The sequence below is a fragment of the Festucalex cinctus genome, chromosome 11, assembly GCF_051991245.1.
Source record: "Festucalex cinctus isolate MCC-2025b chromosome 11, RoL_Fcin_1.0, whole genome shotgun sequence".
Classification (NCBI taxonomy): domain Eukaryota; kingdom Metazoa; phylum Chordata; class Actinopteri; order Syngnathiformes; family Syngnathidae; genus Festucalex; species Festucalex cinctus.
In genome coordinates this window covers 28,468,394-28,483,267 of record NC_135421.1, presented here as the reverse complement: position 1 = coordinate 28,483,267, position 14,874 = coordinate 28,468,394, and the positions used below count along the sequence as shown (strand labels likewise).

Genomic DNA, 14,874 nt, shown 5'->3' with positions numbered 1-14,874 from the left:
GGTTAGACACATCGAACACAAATGGGGTGATTATTTTTTTTAAGTGGAAGGTATGTGCTGCTTTGATGACCCCTGATTTCTTTTAGCGCTCAATTCCTTTGGCTGTTTTGGTCCGTACTGCCAAGTGGTTGCAACCTGCCGGTCGTATTGTGACGTCACATCCGCGTCCGTGAACTGCAATGGCTGCACAGCGGGACCGCGGTGTTCCTCTGAGTACTGTAAGTAGTCTAAAAACAAGGCTTTTCTAATTTACACTTTTGTATTCACGATGGTTTCACTACGTATCGCCGTTCTTCAACATCCAAGTTCCTTTAGATGTGTTTAAAACGCAGCCTGTTCAAGCACGACGTCTAAGTTAGCGTTAGCATTAGCGGTAAGGAAATGAACGCCACAAGAGATTTATGTTTTTGTTTTTTTCCCCCCCTATGATCCACTGGCAATGGCAATTATAGCATGTATTACTATCGCTACTATTTATTGCTATTATTTTGTGAATATTTAATAAATGTACTCTTCAGTGGTTGAAATTTACATTTCCATCAGCAATCAGAACAGATAATAAAAAAAAACATTTCAATCAATCTTGAGTAGTGTTGTTTAGATATCCAATTGTCCATTATACATTATATAGCTATGCAGCCATCTACGTCTCAAAAACGACTTGTTGGGGTCTTCTTGTCGGTATTTGAAGTAACTTGGTTGGCTCTGTAATTTTTCCAAGGCGATGCACGTGACTTGAGCATGCTTAAAGTAGGCGTCACCAACCTTTTTGAAAGCCAGACTGCTTAGTGCGAACACTACAAAGAGCTATAAGTTGAGACACACTTTTGAAATGACACATTTGCTCAATTATGTCAGTGTGGACGGAGACCACGTTATGTTTTGCTCGCAAATGGTTGTTCAGAAAGGTCGCGGTGACTTGGAAGTACAAACCGTGGCGCCAAGTGGTTTATTGTTTATCGTTTTAGCCCTCGGGCCATCGCTTGTTAAAAAAAAAAAAAAAAAAAAAGATTTTGTCCGGGTTGTCTTGTCCACTAAACAAGTTGTTGTCAATGTGTTTGCTTCACTTGCAGCTTTCTCCCAAGTACCTTCACACCAATTCGACCAGTCACACGTGGCCTTTCAGTGCCATTGCTGAGCTCATAGGTGAGTCATCTGGACCAAAGTGTAATTACAAGAGGGGAAAAAAAAATATCTCGACAGTTTGTTTGTTAAACAATAAATACCATCAATTATTGAGTATAAGACATTTAAAAAAGTGAATAAATAAAAAAAATCGAGCAGGATTGGTTATGGCTTCGGGCAAATGGGAAAACTCATCACATAGTACAGATCAGATGTTCACCTGGTATCAATAGGTTTTTAAAAAAAAAAAAAGTCTACCTTTAGTCCAATATGATATTGAATGTGGTTTTGACATAATTCTCCCACAGAACTAAGGACCGATGAGTATGTTTTAATTTTTTTCCCAGACAGATAGCAGTCTGAGTACTCAACACTGGAGTAGTCACAGATACCAAGTACCAACACCGCTAGTACTTATTGATACAGAAAAATTAATATGAGAAAAGTTCATATGAAATTTGATGGGAAACCTCAGATTTTCAGTGGTTAATTTGGTTAGTCTCAAAGGCACCTACTGTATGGGGATACTGACTCACAATGATGTCTGCTGTAGTACCAAAACTAGCCTATGAGAGGCAGCATTATCCCACGTGGAAAAAGAAAAGTAATTAGTAGGACAGAAACCAAACAGCCAATAATCTGCCTCTTCTGACTTGAATCAGAAGAGAGAAAAATTGCTCAAATTAGGCCACCGTCCAATTATCATAATTTATGCATGTAACCTTATTGATTATTATTGGCCTCGCTTTTGAATCTGCCAAGGGAGTTGTTCAGTCACACGGAATCATCAGAGAACACAATTAAATATGGTTTTGGACTTTGACCCCCATATGCAGTAACAAAAAAAGCAAAGGAGTGAAAAAGGCGCATATTATTAGGAGAATATTTAATGTTTTTTTGCGAAAAGTTCGACTTCAACATTCCAAGTTGACTTGAATCGCAGACGGCAGGCAAACATCATTTGCACAGCAATGCAACTGTTACATAACAAGCGTGTTGCAATGTCCCCACACACACTTGTGTCCGTTTGACACTCATCCAGAAATTCTCTTTTATTCCCCCTACTTGACTGTTTACAACAGAGGTGTCCAAACTACAGCCCGGGGGCCATTTGCGGCCCGCCGTCCATTTTTCAGTGGTCCGCGACGTATGCTAAAAAATGGCATTTGACTCCGTTCAAATAAAATAAAATAAAAAAAAACATTTTTGGAGATGGTCAAAGTAAGAAGGGAGGGTATCGAAAAACAGGTGGCATTAAAGGTTATTTTAGTTAAAACTGATGAAAAAAATAAAATTCAATAAACAATATTGTTACCGAAATAAAATAAAAACAAAAACGCTTTTTAAAAAAAACAAAAACTAACTGAAACTATATTTTATGTTTACAAAACTAACTAAAACTAACTAATTATAGCAAACATGTCCTTCGTTTTAGTCTTTGGTAATTAATTTAATGCATGAGCCTTTGGGGATGATTTGAAATGTGATTTTTAGTAGATTTATTTTGATATAAACCGGAATAATGATGTTTGAAAGTATTTCACACAGAAGTGACGTCATCGAGCAGCAGCCAATAGAAAAGCACCTTCAGATGACGTTGTTTTTTTTAAAATATTGCGCACAAGTAATAAACATTAAAAAAAAAAAACTAATACTAAAAATAACAACTAAAACTAAGCATTTTTTAAAGAACTAAACTAATAAAAACTAACAGAACCAACCTGAAAACTAATAAAAACTCAAATGAAAAATTCCCAAACTATAATAATCCTACTGCCATATTACGAATAAATTGGTTTATATACTGTCGCATTTTTCTAAATATGCAAAAGCACAAACCCAAATTATTTGTACCATTTTTAGGACTAAACTCAATTTCTCTTCATAACATGATGTGGCCCTTCTGATTTTCTGGATGTGGCCCTCCAATGAAAAATTTTGGCCACCCGCGGTTTACAAGAAAACAAACAACTGCTCTCATTGATTGTGACAGACAATGCCTGCGATCCAGATGTGATGGCCAACGCGTTCTGGATCGATAAGACTGTTGTCAAAGGACACGAATGCCTGAGTTTTATGGATAATGGGAATGGTCTGGACCACGAGGCCATGCATAAAATGCTCAGGTATGCAACATTTTTTGTTGCAGCTGATTGTGTACGTTTGTAAAACTGGAAGTTGTTTTTCCACGTGCGTCTTTCTATATTTTTATTTTTTTTAGCTTCGGCTACAGTGACAAGGTTCCTGTAAATGGTGTGATGCCCATCGGGATGTACGGCAACGGTTTCAAATCTGGATCCATGCGTCTCGGGAGGGACGCCATCGTCTTTTCCAGGTCCAATAATGCATCGTGTGTCGGGATGCTCTCTCAAACATACCTGAAGGAGATCAACGCCCAGCAGATAGTTGTGCCCATTGTCTGCTTTGAGCACACAGACCGCAACTATATCCTTTGCTGGAGTAGTACACAGTAGCCTGTTTCCACTGTACACATTAGGGCCCAACTGATATGCACTTTTTGACGCCGATACCGATTTTTGGCAGAAAAAAAAATACAGATTACTGATTAACCTGCCAATTATTTATTATAAAAAAATATATATATACAGTATAATGCAAATACTGACAGCTAAAGCTGTTTGAAAGTGCTATAAATCAAATCAAATATATATAAATCAAGATAACTTGACTGTTCCTGTGCGTTTTGGCCTCTTGGGGCAGTGTGGTGCCCTGCATCCGTGGCGTACACGCTTAAAGTGAGTACAGAAGAAGGTTGCGATTGAATTCTATTAAAATAACACGTTTTTCACACATTGGGAAGAATTTGTGCCTTTGCGTAGTGTTATCTCATTTGCGATTATGTGTTCCCACATAATCGTGCTAGGCTAGCGATGTTTTAGAAACGAAGCATGTTTTGTATTTAAATATACAGCGGATGTAATTCTTCACGTTGTGTGGTTAGTTTTACAGTTAACTCCAAGTGCGGTGTCATTAAACAGCTTCAAGGACACTAAGGGACAACAGAAAAACATACGCTACACACTTGCTAGTTGCTACTGCTACGAAAGCAAAATGGTGCATTCGGGGCACTTTCACAGCGTCGGAAACTTTGGTTTTCTTCGATAATGTTTTAAGGGGGAAATAATCGGCCATTTGACCCATTTGGCCGATTGTTTTGGCTGATGTTTGAAGGCCAATTATAAATGGCGGCCGATTAATCGGTCGGGCCCTAGTACACATACATCTCAATAATTTAGAATATTGCAGAAAAATTGCACAGATCACTAAACACGGCAGAATACTTTTCAGAAGGCCAATTTCAATTTAATTTTTAACTTGAACATTTTGTTTTTCATGTCATATTGTAATTTCTTGAAATGGTGAATTTTGAAATTCGTTAGCTTTAAATGGAGTTTTATAAAAAGTAAGATTATGTAATATTTTTACTGTTTTCCCTATCCTATTATAATTTATTGAGATGCACCTGTATATTAGTCATATTTGTACTCCGATTTGTCTGTACGATAAGCCCTTAACGTGCACTGTACTGTGTGTAAAAGAGGAGCACCAAGCCAGCCTGCAGGACATTCTGCAGTATTCTCCCTTCAAGACGGAGACGGACCTCCTCACCGAGATCAGCGCCATCACGTCTACCTGCTCCAACATGACGACCGGCACACGCATCATCATCTGGAACCTACGCAGGTGTTACAATTCATATGATTTCTTCGAAAAGGTGGAGTCCGATTACAGTAATCGCGGTTAATTTATCATATTTAAATCATAATTAATATGCTTTTGATTGGGTGATTTGTTTTCATATCGCGATATTAAGCTCACGGTCCATTGACATTGAAGACAGATATTGTACATCATCATACCTGATTGCTTTTTTGCAAAAAGTCAGTTCTGATGTCACCAACCTGAATCAAGCATCCAAATCACCAAAATAAATGAGGGGAATGAGAAGAAAATGCATTTTTTCCCCTCGTGAAAATATGTCATCATGTTGATTATAATGCGTGATACAAATCTTTTCTTTCTGTCAGGACATCCACGGGGGCATTGGAGTTTGATTTTCAAGCAGACCGTTATGATATTCAAATTCCGTCGGATGTCTACGAGGAGTTGAACCGGTCTTGTGAGAGAATCCCCTCACATGTACCTGAGAGCGTATACTCACTACGGGTAAGAAACGTCTCCTCACACATTGCATTTTTGGAATGATAAATGTATCGCATGACATCAACCGCTCATATATAGCATGATTAAATGTAACACATATTATGTCATGTCATAACATTTCACGTTATCTGTGTAGATGTTTTCTTCTTAGTGGGGGGGCATGACAGAAAATAATTGAGAAGCACGGCTGTATTGTTATAATAACGAAATATAGATAAAAAAAAAAAAAAAATTAGGTTGTTAAAATTACATTTTTACACTTTTAAAATTAGAACAATTTGGTGCACAGTCCGCCCACGAATATATAGACAAGTGGGAAGTATATTATTGACAAATATATTATCGACTTACAATATGAGTGAATTTGCATACGAAATTATCAGGCCAAATCCTCTTGGCCTTCTTTCTTCCCTCCACTAGGGGAAATAAAAATCTTGCTAACTCTAGGACCACTGTTGTCATATTTGCTCGTCTATAAATAGTAGCTAGAGGGGTAGGAAAAATGTCTAAATATAGCGAAAACGTCACTAGTTGGCAAGACTGTGCTCGCTGCCTTGCTTGTACCGCCCACACGTATGTACATCAACTTTAAAAATGGAAGCGGTGCATAATTTAGTTTTACTTTGACACCATGGTCACCATGAAGGCCGGTCAGAAACTGTGGACGTGCTTGGCCATAATTTGTCAGATGTGCTTATACACGGTGTATCTGACTGAATATCTGTTGTTGTTTTTTTGTTGTGTTCCCTTGCATGCAGGCGTACTGCAGTATCTTGTACCTGAAGCCACGCATGCACGTTGTTGTGCGAGGTCAGAAGGTGAAAACGCAGCTGATTGCCAAGAGTCTGGCCAAGAGCAAAACGGACCACTACAAACCCATGTCGCTCGTATCCTCTTATTGTAAATTATGGGGGGGGGGGGTTTCCCCCTCCTTTTATTTTAATATATTTTAGCATTTTGTCATCCTCTTAAAATAGTGTCCAAAAAGTCAAATTTTGCTTTTTTTTTTTTTTTTTTTGGCAACATCCTTAGTTACGCGGGTCATTCCATTCCTACCCCTTAATTTGAAATTATTAATTTAAAAAAAAAAAAAAAAGGTATTGTCCATTATTTTCGGAAGGTGACAAAATGTGAGAGTCATTTGTTGTTGGTTTCCTTAAATTGTATGACAGACCAAAAGAGTTCCCATTATTTTTGGTTACAACACCAAAAGCAGAGAACATTACGGCATCATGATGTATCACAAGAATCGTCTCATAAAGGCCTATGAGCGTATTGGCTGCCAACTCAAGGTGAGTTTTTGTGCAACATCAGCAAATTTTGTACAAGTGTCTGAAAGTAGCAGGAACTTTTACATCTTGTAATGTTTTTGGGATCGATAGATCTTGTTTCTTTTACATACATACAGCACTGCAGATCCAAAGGTTGCTGGAACTCGTCGGGTCGTCTTGTGCAGAAATGACAAAAGCAGCGCATGTGTATTTTGTACCTGGAACTAAATATATTACAACCATCAGATAATGCTTATTAATGTTTACAAATTGCTACAGACATATTTTGCCGGTCCAAGCTTGGTGTAACGAGTTTTGCACTGGCCAACCAATCAGGGGACGGATAATTGCTGATGTCATCAGCAGCCGGCTCGCTTGCTCCATAGATATGAGGCTGCGCCTGTGAAGATAAATTTGAAATCTAGTTGGTTAAAGAAGCAGCGCTGCTGCTAACAGAATTTACATTTTATGGGCCAGCACGACTGCTTCTGAAGGCTGTGAGCCGATCTGTCAGTACTGAGCCGATTAGTTTGACATGTCAAGGACAAAAAAAAGAAAATCTAAAATAAATATGTAATATAGAAAATAGACAAAATTAATACAATTCAAAGGTTGAAAATGAAGGTCATTGCTTCTGATAAGGTTTCGGGCTTGCAGGTCCGCACCGCTGTGCAAAAGTTAGTACTTCTATGGGAAATTGAAATTGAATTCATCTGTTACAGCTGCCAATTTTTAAAACCTTTTTTTAAAAAAACGGTAACCACATTAAAATCAATAAAATGCTTCTGATTTGTTTGTGTAATTATTGCGTGCAGAGCACTAACTATTTATTAGTAAGTCTTGAGTGTTTAGTTCGCCCTTCAACTCTTTTTACGTTGTCTGACGACATCCAACAGCCCAACAGCAAAGGTGTCGGCGTCATCGGGGTCATAGAGTGCAACTTCCTGGAGCCGATGCACAACAAGCAAAGCTTTATTGAGAACGACAAGTACAGGTAAATGGCGCCGACGACATATGGAAATGATGTGCTACTCTTAAAGGCCCAGTCTGCCGGTTTGACTCTGGAAAAGGCACTTTTTAAATACAGGATTTAAACAAACAAACTACTTCTCAATTTACAGATCAGGGCTTGTCTTCATTTCTGGTGGTGATTTTGTGCATGTCAGAAATGAAGACAAGCCCTGATCTGTAAATTGAGAAGTAGTTTGTTTGTTTAAGTCCTGTATTTAAAACTTTTCCAGAGTCAAACTGGCAGACTGGGGCTTTAACTTAAGATATATGCATCAGTTGATGTGCTTAATTTTTATTGTATTATTATTATTAATAATAATAAAGCTATTATTTTTGCATGATTTATTTATTTTTTTTACAGAAAAACTATGAGCAGTTTGACTATCAAACTGGACGAATATTGCAATGAAATCCGCTACAGCCTTACCGGTGGCAACTCGAGCAGAAATGTGGAAGTGGACGACATTAGGTTCGTATTGACACAACAGTATATGTGTATAGGCAGAATAATGGAATTAGATTGTTTTGTTTTGTTTTATAGCTTCGTCTTCTCACTTTTATCTTTCTTCTTTTTCTTCTTTTGTTTCCAGCAAGCGTCCGGATCAGAACTGGGTGATGTGCGAGCATTGCAGGAAATGGCGCAAACTGCCTGACGGGATCGACTGCAGCAGGCTGCCGGATAGTTGGCTCTGTCATATGAATCCGGATCCGCAGTTCAGGTATTCACAGTTTTATCACCAGTCAATATATCAAAAACTACATACCACAGTTTCTAAGGTGTATTAGGACCCCACTGAACAAGGTCATAAACTCCACTACACAAAATACATTGTAATATGAGAATAAAGTTGCAAAAGGAAATAAATCTCAATTTTATGAGAATAAAGTCTAAATATTAAGAGATTTGTTTTTTCTTTAAACAAGAATAGAGTGACAAGTCGTAAATTTGAGAGAATAATACAGTAAAACCTTTGTGGACTTAACAGCTCAGAATATCGAGCTTTTATTGATATTGTTCTCATTGGTCCCATATTTGTAAATATTTGCTCGTGGTAACTCCTCCAGTGGCTGTTTCAAGTCAGGCCATCTGAAGGTGACGAGACTTTCTGAATCACTGAACTGTTAAACTTCCTGACCTTCAGCTGCCCTGCTTCTAAATGTCTTCCATTCACTGGGTGTGTTGTTTCTTCAAAAAAATAAAAAAATAGACTCAAGTCTTTAATCCCATGATTTGAAGTATTTTTTGATGTGCTTTGCCAGGAATTGTGAGGTCGAAGAAGAGGCTCAGGATTCCGATGATGACCAACCGTCATACAAAAAAACCTACAAGCAAAAGTATATATATTTTTTTTTGTTTTAATTATGAATTCATAAAATAGTTGCATTTTGAGCATTGTGATAAATGTATTACAGAGAGAGGGAGGACAAAAAGAAGTTAAAAATGAAGCCAAAGGTAAGAGCAAGTTATCCAGTTTTCAAAGTTGATTTCATTGACGTCCCAAGACTTTGAGTGTTTTTGCATTTCTTTTCTATGCGTCTTTACTTTTAGTTCGAGGAAGTTCAACGCTGGAGCCTGAAACAGCTGTCGCAGAAAAGTCTGTCTCTTGAAAAGAAAGAGGACGACCTCAAACGCAAGCTGCGTGAAAAAGTGAGTATTCAGTTCAACTTACATAGTGAACCTTTCTCTGTATTATCGATGCTTACATAGTCCCGGCACAAATATTACTTATTTTAAATAGTTTTTTTACGGGTTCGTACAATATGTAATTGCTTCATGTGCCATATTTTCATAGAAAGTTACCTTGATGAACACACTTTTTGATTTGTGGACAGTCTTGTCATGGATGTGCCGAAGAATCAGTTGTGCTTTTTCCTCAAATAAACTTGTTTGGTTCCATGCGTCATTAATTAGGCCACACGTGGCTCCAAAGAAAATGAAAACTGCCAATTGATAGTGTTATTAGAAAGATTCATTGTAATCCTGTTAAAAAGTTGACTTTGAAGAATGATGAGGAATGATGTTTGTGATCTTGCTTCCCAGATTAGTTTCACAAATTTGATAAGTCAGATATAGCAAATGCATACCAATCAGAGATAAGTAAAAAAAAAAATCCTTTGTGGAAACAAGCAACAGCTAATTAGCAGGTTCAAGCAAGGTCCCAACCAGCGAGTCTTCACAATACTTTGAGAGGTTTATTTTACCATTATGTAACCATTCACTTATGTTCCTGAATATGGTTATTTTGGTAGGCAAATAACAAATTATTTATTTGTTGTTTCAATTTTACACCTGATTTTTTGGCAGACGTTGAAGAGACAAACTTTTCTACACATAAAACGTACATTTTCTAGAATGTTTCCTTTAATGTCTTTTTTTTTAAACTATCTACAGACTGTCCAATCTCCATCTACTCCCACTACCTCAAGTCGAGTGTCAGAGGATGCTTCATCCTCTCCAGAGATTACCATTGTGTGTGAGTTCTATTTTTTATTTTTTTTTTAAATTCTAAGAATAATAATAGCATGACACTCAATAACGTTAAACTGAGATTTGAACCCCAAACCAAAACACACTGAGGCAAGCACCAGCCCTGATATGAACAAGTAGCACATGTATATGGAAACACGTTCACACGTGCACTAGAAAGTAGGGGGGGTTTAAAATATCGATATCGTATCGATACGACTTTTCATATCCCAATATCGATACATAAAACCATGCATCGATATATATTGAGTGTCAGTGTTTTTTGTCAATTTATTAACACAGCCTTTACTGTGGTTGTAATTGATTTAAATATTATTTATTGTTTTTGTAAGGCCATGTTAAATAAAACAGATTATTAAAGTAACTGCAGTGGATTCGATTCTTAATGTAAATATTCATATTTTTACTAATGCATTAAATTAGAGCAAGAAGTTTCTACTATTTGCAACATTGGTACTTTTGACTGCCTAAAATAGGTGCTGCATGAATTCCTCAACTAAATCGAAAATCGTTGTGAATCGAATCGATTCGATTCTGGAACTCTGAACCGATACCCAGCCCTAGGTTCATTCTCATCATCACATCACAGATTTATGCTGATTTTTAAGGAATCTAAATAAATGCATTTGAAGAAAATGTATGATTTAAATCAAAGAAAATGCTATGATTCATATTTCTGACAGAAGGAGCTTACGTGGTAATTGCAAACGTGCAAATTAGTCGTTTGGATCCAACTTGTCATTGTGACACATTGTGTGTCAAAACGCCGAATCTTCCAAAAAAGCTAGCTTCTGACTTGACTATGCTTAAATCACATTTCAACTGAAGCCTGCTCGACAACAGGCTTCAGTCGGCGTTTGTTTTCTTACAGTAACATTCACGTGACCGAACGAAACCAACAGCAATTGCACAAGAGTTTGTTTTAGCCAAAACAGAATGTCAAAAAGTATGAACAGTCTTCCTTTCTCTCGCTAGGTGACAGCCCGCCCAGGAGCAATGGTTTACCAATTATTTCAAGTGTATACTCCATGTCAGGTTCAGGGTACGTATCCTTAGTTGTGGCCTTGTTATTTTCATGTACGTCATCAAATAAGCACGCGTTTCTGATTTTTGCGCCTAAAACAGGAAAAGGAGAAGCACGTCCGGCGAATCAGAACATACAGCAAAAAGTCGGCGGCAAAACATCGTGCATCAAATTGCCTCAGATGCTTCGTCGTCAAGAAACGTGAGCCCACTCAGAAACGAGGCCTTTGAAGCAAATAATGCTGGAGCAGGCTTGATGGAGTCGGTCGACGGAGGAAGCGGTTCCTCCCCCGCGTCGCCTTCTCTCATCGGGCAGACCGAAACGCCAAACATCAAGATTGAAAAAGAGGTTCACGACACAATAATCAACAATCCAGAACAAACAGAAGGTGGGGCTGTTGCAACCACCGCCGAACGCGGTACGCAGTTTTCAAGAAGGATTAAAGAAGAAAACAATGGCGACGTTCAGGGGACAAATAAATCCAATGATATCGTGTATATAGTTAGCGATGATGATGATGATGATGATGATGTTGAAATCTATGAATCAAAACATTTGCCTACAAAGGCCCTGAAACAAGAAGATGTTACGAAGGGAGTACAGGAACACATGCCATTTTCTTTAAATTGTTTCCACCAATCAAGCCAGACGGAGGAAACGTGGCCCGATAAAGACTATAAAAGTTTGCTTGAACAGGCCGGAGAAAAAATGAGACGACTTTTGAGCGACCGAACTGATTTATTGCAAGCCGCACAAACGAAACCTGGCACTGCCCAGGCCGAGGAGGATTTGGGTGACATCACTTGGCAAGTTGACTCTCTTGTCCACAAATTGGATCGAAGAACCAGTGAGAGGAATCAACTGCGCTCTCGGGTCAGTCTTCAAACTTGATGCTGGATGAATTTGCACGTTTGTAGTCATAGTTAAGTTAGGGAAACTGTACAGTATGTAAATTGAGCTACTGTATGAGATTTGTCACAATCGAATTAATCTTGCTAGTTAAGGTTCCAATATAGTGTGTGCACTTGAGTGCTAATCGGGTTTTTTTCTCTTTCTTTCTTTCTTGCCATGTGTGTCGCTTGCGACGTCCTGTCCCTGCCTCCTGTCCTCGGGGGGGATCCATCAGGTGAAAAACCTCGAGGAGGAAAATGCAAACCTGTCAAGCCAGTGTGAGGAGCTCAAGATGAGGCTCCAGCAAGCAGAAAAACAACTACAGGAGAGTGGAAGCAGAGCACTGCTGCAGAATGGAGATTGTTCCAAACAACCAGCAAACAGCTCGTCAAATTCCGATAACTTCAAAAGGTTGGGGGAGAAAAGAACGTTTATTCTTTACGACCACGTTGCCTGCCATACGTCTCATCTTTGCTTTTCTCTTCTTTCTCCCCAGGCTGATTGAGCTGCGTTACAACGTTGGACGACTTCTTGTCAACCGCGTGCCTTGTCTGGACCTGGGCCAAGTCAATTACGAATGTGATGTCATTGATGAGATTCTGGAACAATATCTCCTTGACAACTCCTCAGACACAAGCAACTCACCATGCCCGAACGGGAAGTAATACAGATTCACAGACGTGGACGTGTCAGTGGATTTTGAGCGCCGGCCGTTCGTGACGTCGTCAATCGGTCGCATTCCACAAGTCAAGCCGTCATTGACAGGTCTACAGGTGAATTGATCTCCGAGAGAGTCGTAATTCCTCTGTCCGCCCATCCATCCATTTTCTATTTTATAGGTACTTTCATCTATTGTCCTCAATTTCTTACTTGATGACTGGTCGTGAGCCAATCGGAGAACACATTGTGACAATTATTTAAACCTTTGGGCATTCCTTAACATTCATATTATTGGGATGTGCCAGGAAGCCGGGACAAGGTACCTGAACACAACTCGGCCAGCACAGGGAGAGCATGCAATCTACACACATAACAAAGGACAATGGCAAAATTCGAACCCAGTGTGCACCTGTGCTCATGCAAAAAAAATAAATAAATGCTGATCAAAACCAAACTCAACTTTACACAATAGGTGCTACTCGTGTTTTTTTTTTTTTTTTTTTTTTTTTTTTTCTTCTAAATCTATGGAGTGTTTTTTTTTTTAAATATATATTTTGTACTTGTTCCATCATATTGTATTCTTTCATTTTTTTCTTTTCTTTTTTATTTTAGATGTGCCGTGTTATCCACCCTGCACACATTTCTCATTCCATTTGCCGCACCAAAGGAACATAAGCTCCACTTGCTGGGACTGCAACCTTTTTATACACTCGATGAGATGATATTGCTCGAACTCATGGAAAGTATGCCTAACAATAGAATAGAGTAAAACCTTGTTGGAAAGTACCTTGCCTCTGCGCTCTAAAAGTGGGGCGGCAATAAGCCCGTTATTTTTGTATTAGTCTACCGTGCATCCAGTAATCCCGTCTAGCATTAACAACGGAAATAGCATTACGAATGATGTCGCTATTGAAAATGTGTTCTTTAGAGTCAACATGGTCTTCAGTACGCTGGCAGGAAAGTTTTGCGTTCATGATACGAGCAATTCAATTACGTGGGGTTTTCTTGCGGAGGAAAAAAAAAAAAAAAAGGACGCACTACTTTTGTGAATTATTTTGTGATCGACCTGCCTCCTCAGCTGCAGACAACACTGCTACTTTGCTTGTTTAAATTGATTCTTTTTACTTTACTATGTGATTTCCCAACTAGCAGCATTTTGACATCAGCCAATTTTCCTCATTCCTGCTGCATTCCCTCCATTCTATAAATCAGGGGTGTCCAAACTACGGCCCGCCGTCCATTTTTCAGTGGCCCACGACATATGCTGAAAATGGCGTTTGACTCAGTTCAAATAAAATGAACAAAACAAAAATGTTTGGAGATGGTCAAAGTAGTATTGAAAAACGGGTGCCATTTAAGGTTATTTTAGTTAACTAAAACTCATGAAAAAAAACTAAATCTAAAATTCAAAAAACAATATTGTTACCGAAATAAAATAAAAACGAAAATGCTTTTTAAAAAATGAAAACTAACTGAAACTAGTACATTTTATGTTTACAAAACTAACTAAAATAAAACTAACTATAATTATAGCAAACGTCCTTCGTTTTAGTCTTTGGTAATTAATTTAATGCATGAGCCTTTGGGGATGATTTGAAATGTGATTTTTAGTAGATTTATTTTGATATTTATTTTTTATTTGTTTCTGAAGGTATTATATGTACAAGAAAAACAATGAAGTTATCAAATTCATTCTGGATAAAATATTAGCTTTTAACTTCTGATCTCAAGTAATCAAAAATCCCTTTTAAGAGTTTGAAACGAGCTATCAATTCGTTTTGTGTAATAAAATGTCAATTAAACATTTATATGGTTTCACAGTCATAACGACCCTCTGAGGGGAACTAACTGCAACGTGGCCCGTGACAAAAAGAGTTCGACACCCGTTTTAATTGTACTGTCTGCCACAACTACACGTATCGCTGACGTCTATAAAGGACATTACAGTATTTGTAGTAAAGAAATTTCAGACCAATTAAGTGAAATGAAATTGCATAGTTTAACTGGCTTAGACAATCCCCAGAGTTAATATTTGACTTAAACCAAAATTCTTTTGTCTCATAGTAGATCCTCAGCGCCTTGCCATGTTTAGTCAAAAATGTGCCGAGTTGGTGGTGTGTTCGTGTGAGTGCTATAGCACTTGGTCACCTTTTTATAGGTGGATTCAATGACGTTCTCAAAAAGCGGAAGCCAAACACCTGTTTGTCACGTTGAAAAAA

General features: G+C 38.2%; 1 protein-coding gene across 2 annotated transcripts; it reads left to right on the top strand.

The window, feature by feature from the left end:
• Positions 1-61: 61 nt before the first annotated feature.
• On the top strand, positions 62-13,151 carry morc3a (MORC family CW-type zinc finger 3a). Of its 2 annotated transcripts, XR_013287360.1 has the most exons (20): positions 62-218; positions 1,074-1,146; positions 3,119-3,251; positions 3,347-3,570; positions 4,674-4,830; positions 5,175-5,313; positions 6,069-6,197; positions 6,483-6,602; positions 7,478-7,575; positions 7,954-8,061; positions 8,183-8,311; positions 8,853-8,927; positions 9,006-9,045; positions 9,142-9,240; positions 9,985-10,066; positions 11,056-11,122; positions 11,206-11,977; positions 12,231-12,406; positions 12,492-12,768; positions 12,835-13,151. XR_013287360.1 is itself a non-coding variant. In XM_077537382.1 (19 exons), exons 1-19 carry the CDS (start codon positions 180-182, stop codon positions 12,658-12,660), a joined length of 2,829 nt encoding a protein of 942 aa, XP_077393508.1. In that variant the 5' UTR covers positions 62-179; the 3' UTR covers positions 12,661-13,151. The 2 variants fall into 2 exon arrangements, 1 of the variants encoding a protein (XP_077393508.1); XM_077537382.1 differs by having other exon boundaries at positions 12,492-13,151.
• The last annotated feature ends 1,723 nt before the right edge of the window (positions 13,152-14,874 follow it).

What these genes read in the sequence shown, in the direction of transcription:
- morc3a (XM_077537382.1), top strand. Translation starts at nt 180, where the DNA reads ATGGCTGCACAGCGGGACCGCGGTGTTCCTCTGAGTACT. An exon ending in TGAGCACACAGACCGCAACT is followed by an intron (nt 3,571 to 4,673) that starts ATATCCTTTGCT and finishes CGTGCACTGTAC; the next exon opens with TGTGTGTAAAAGAGGAGCAC. An exon ending in GTGGAAGTGGACGACATTAG is followed by an intron (nt 8,062 to 8,182) that starts GTTCGTATTGAC and finishes TTTTGTTTCCAG; the next exon opens with CAAGCGTCCGGATCAGAACT.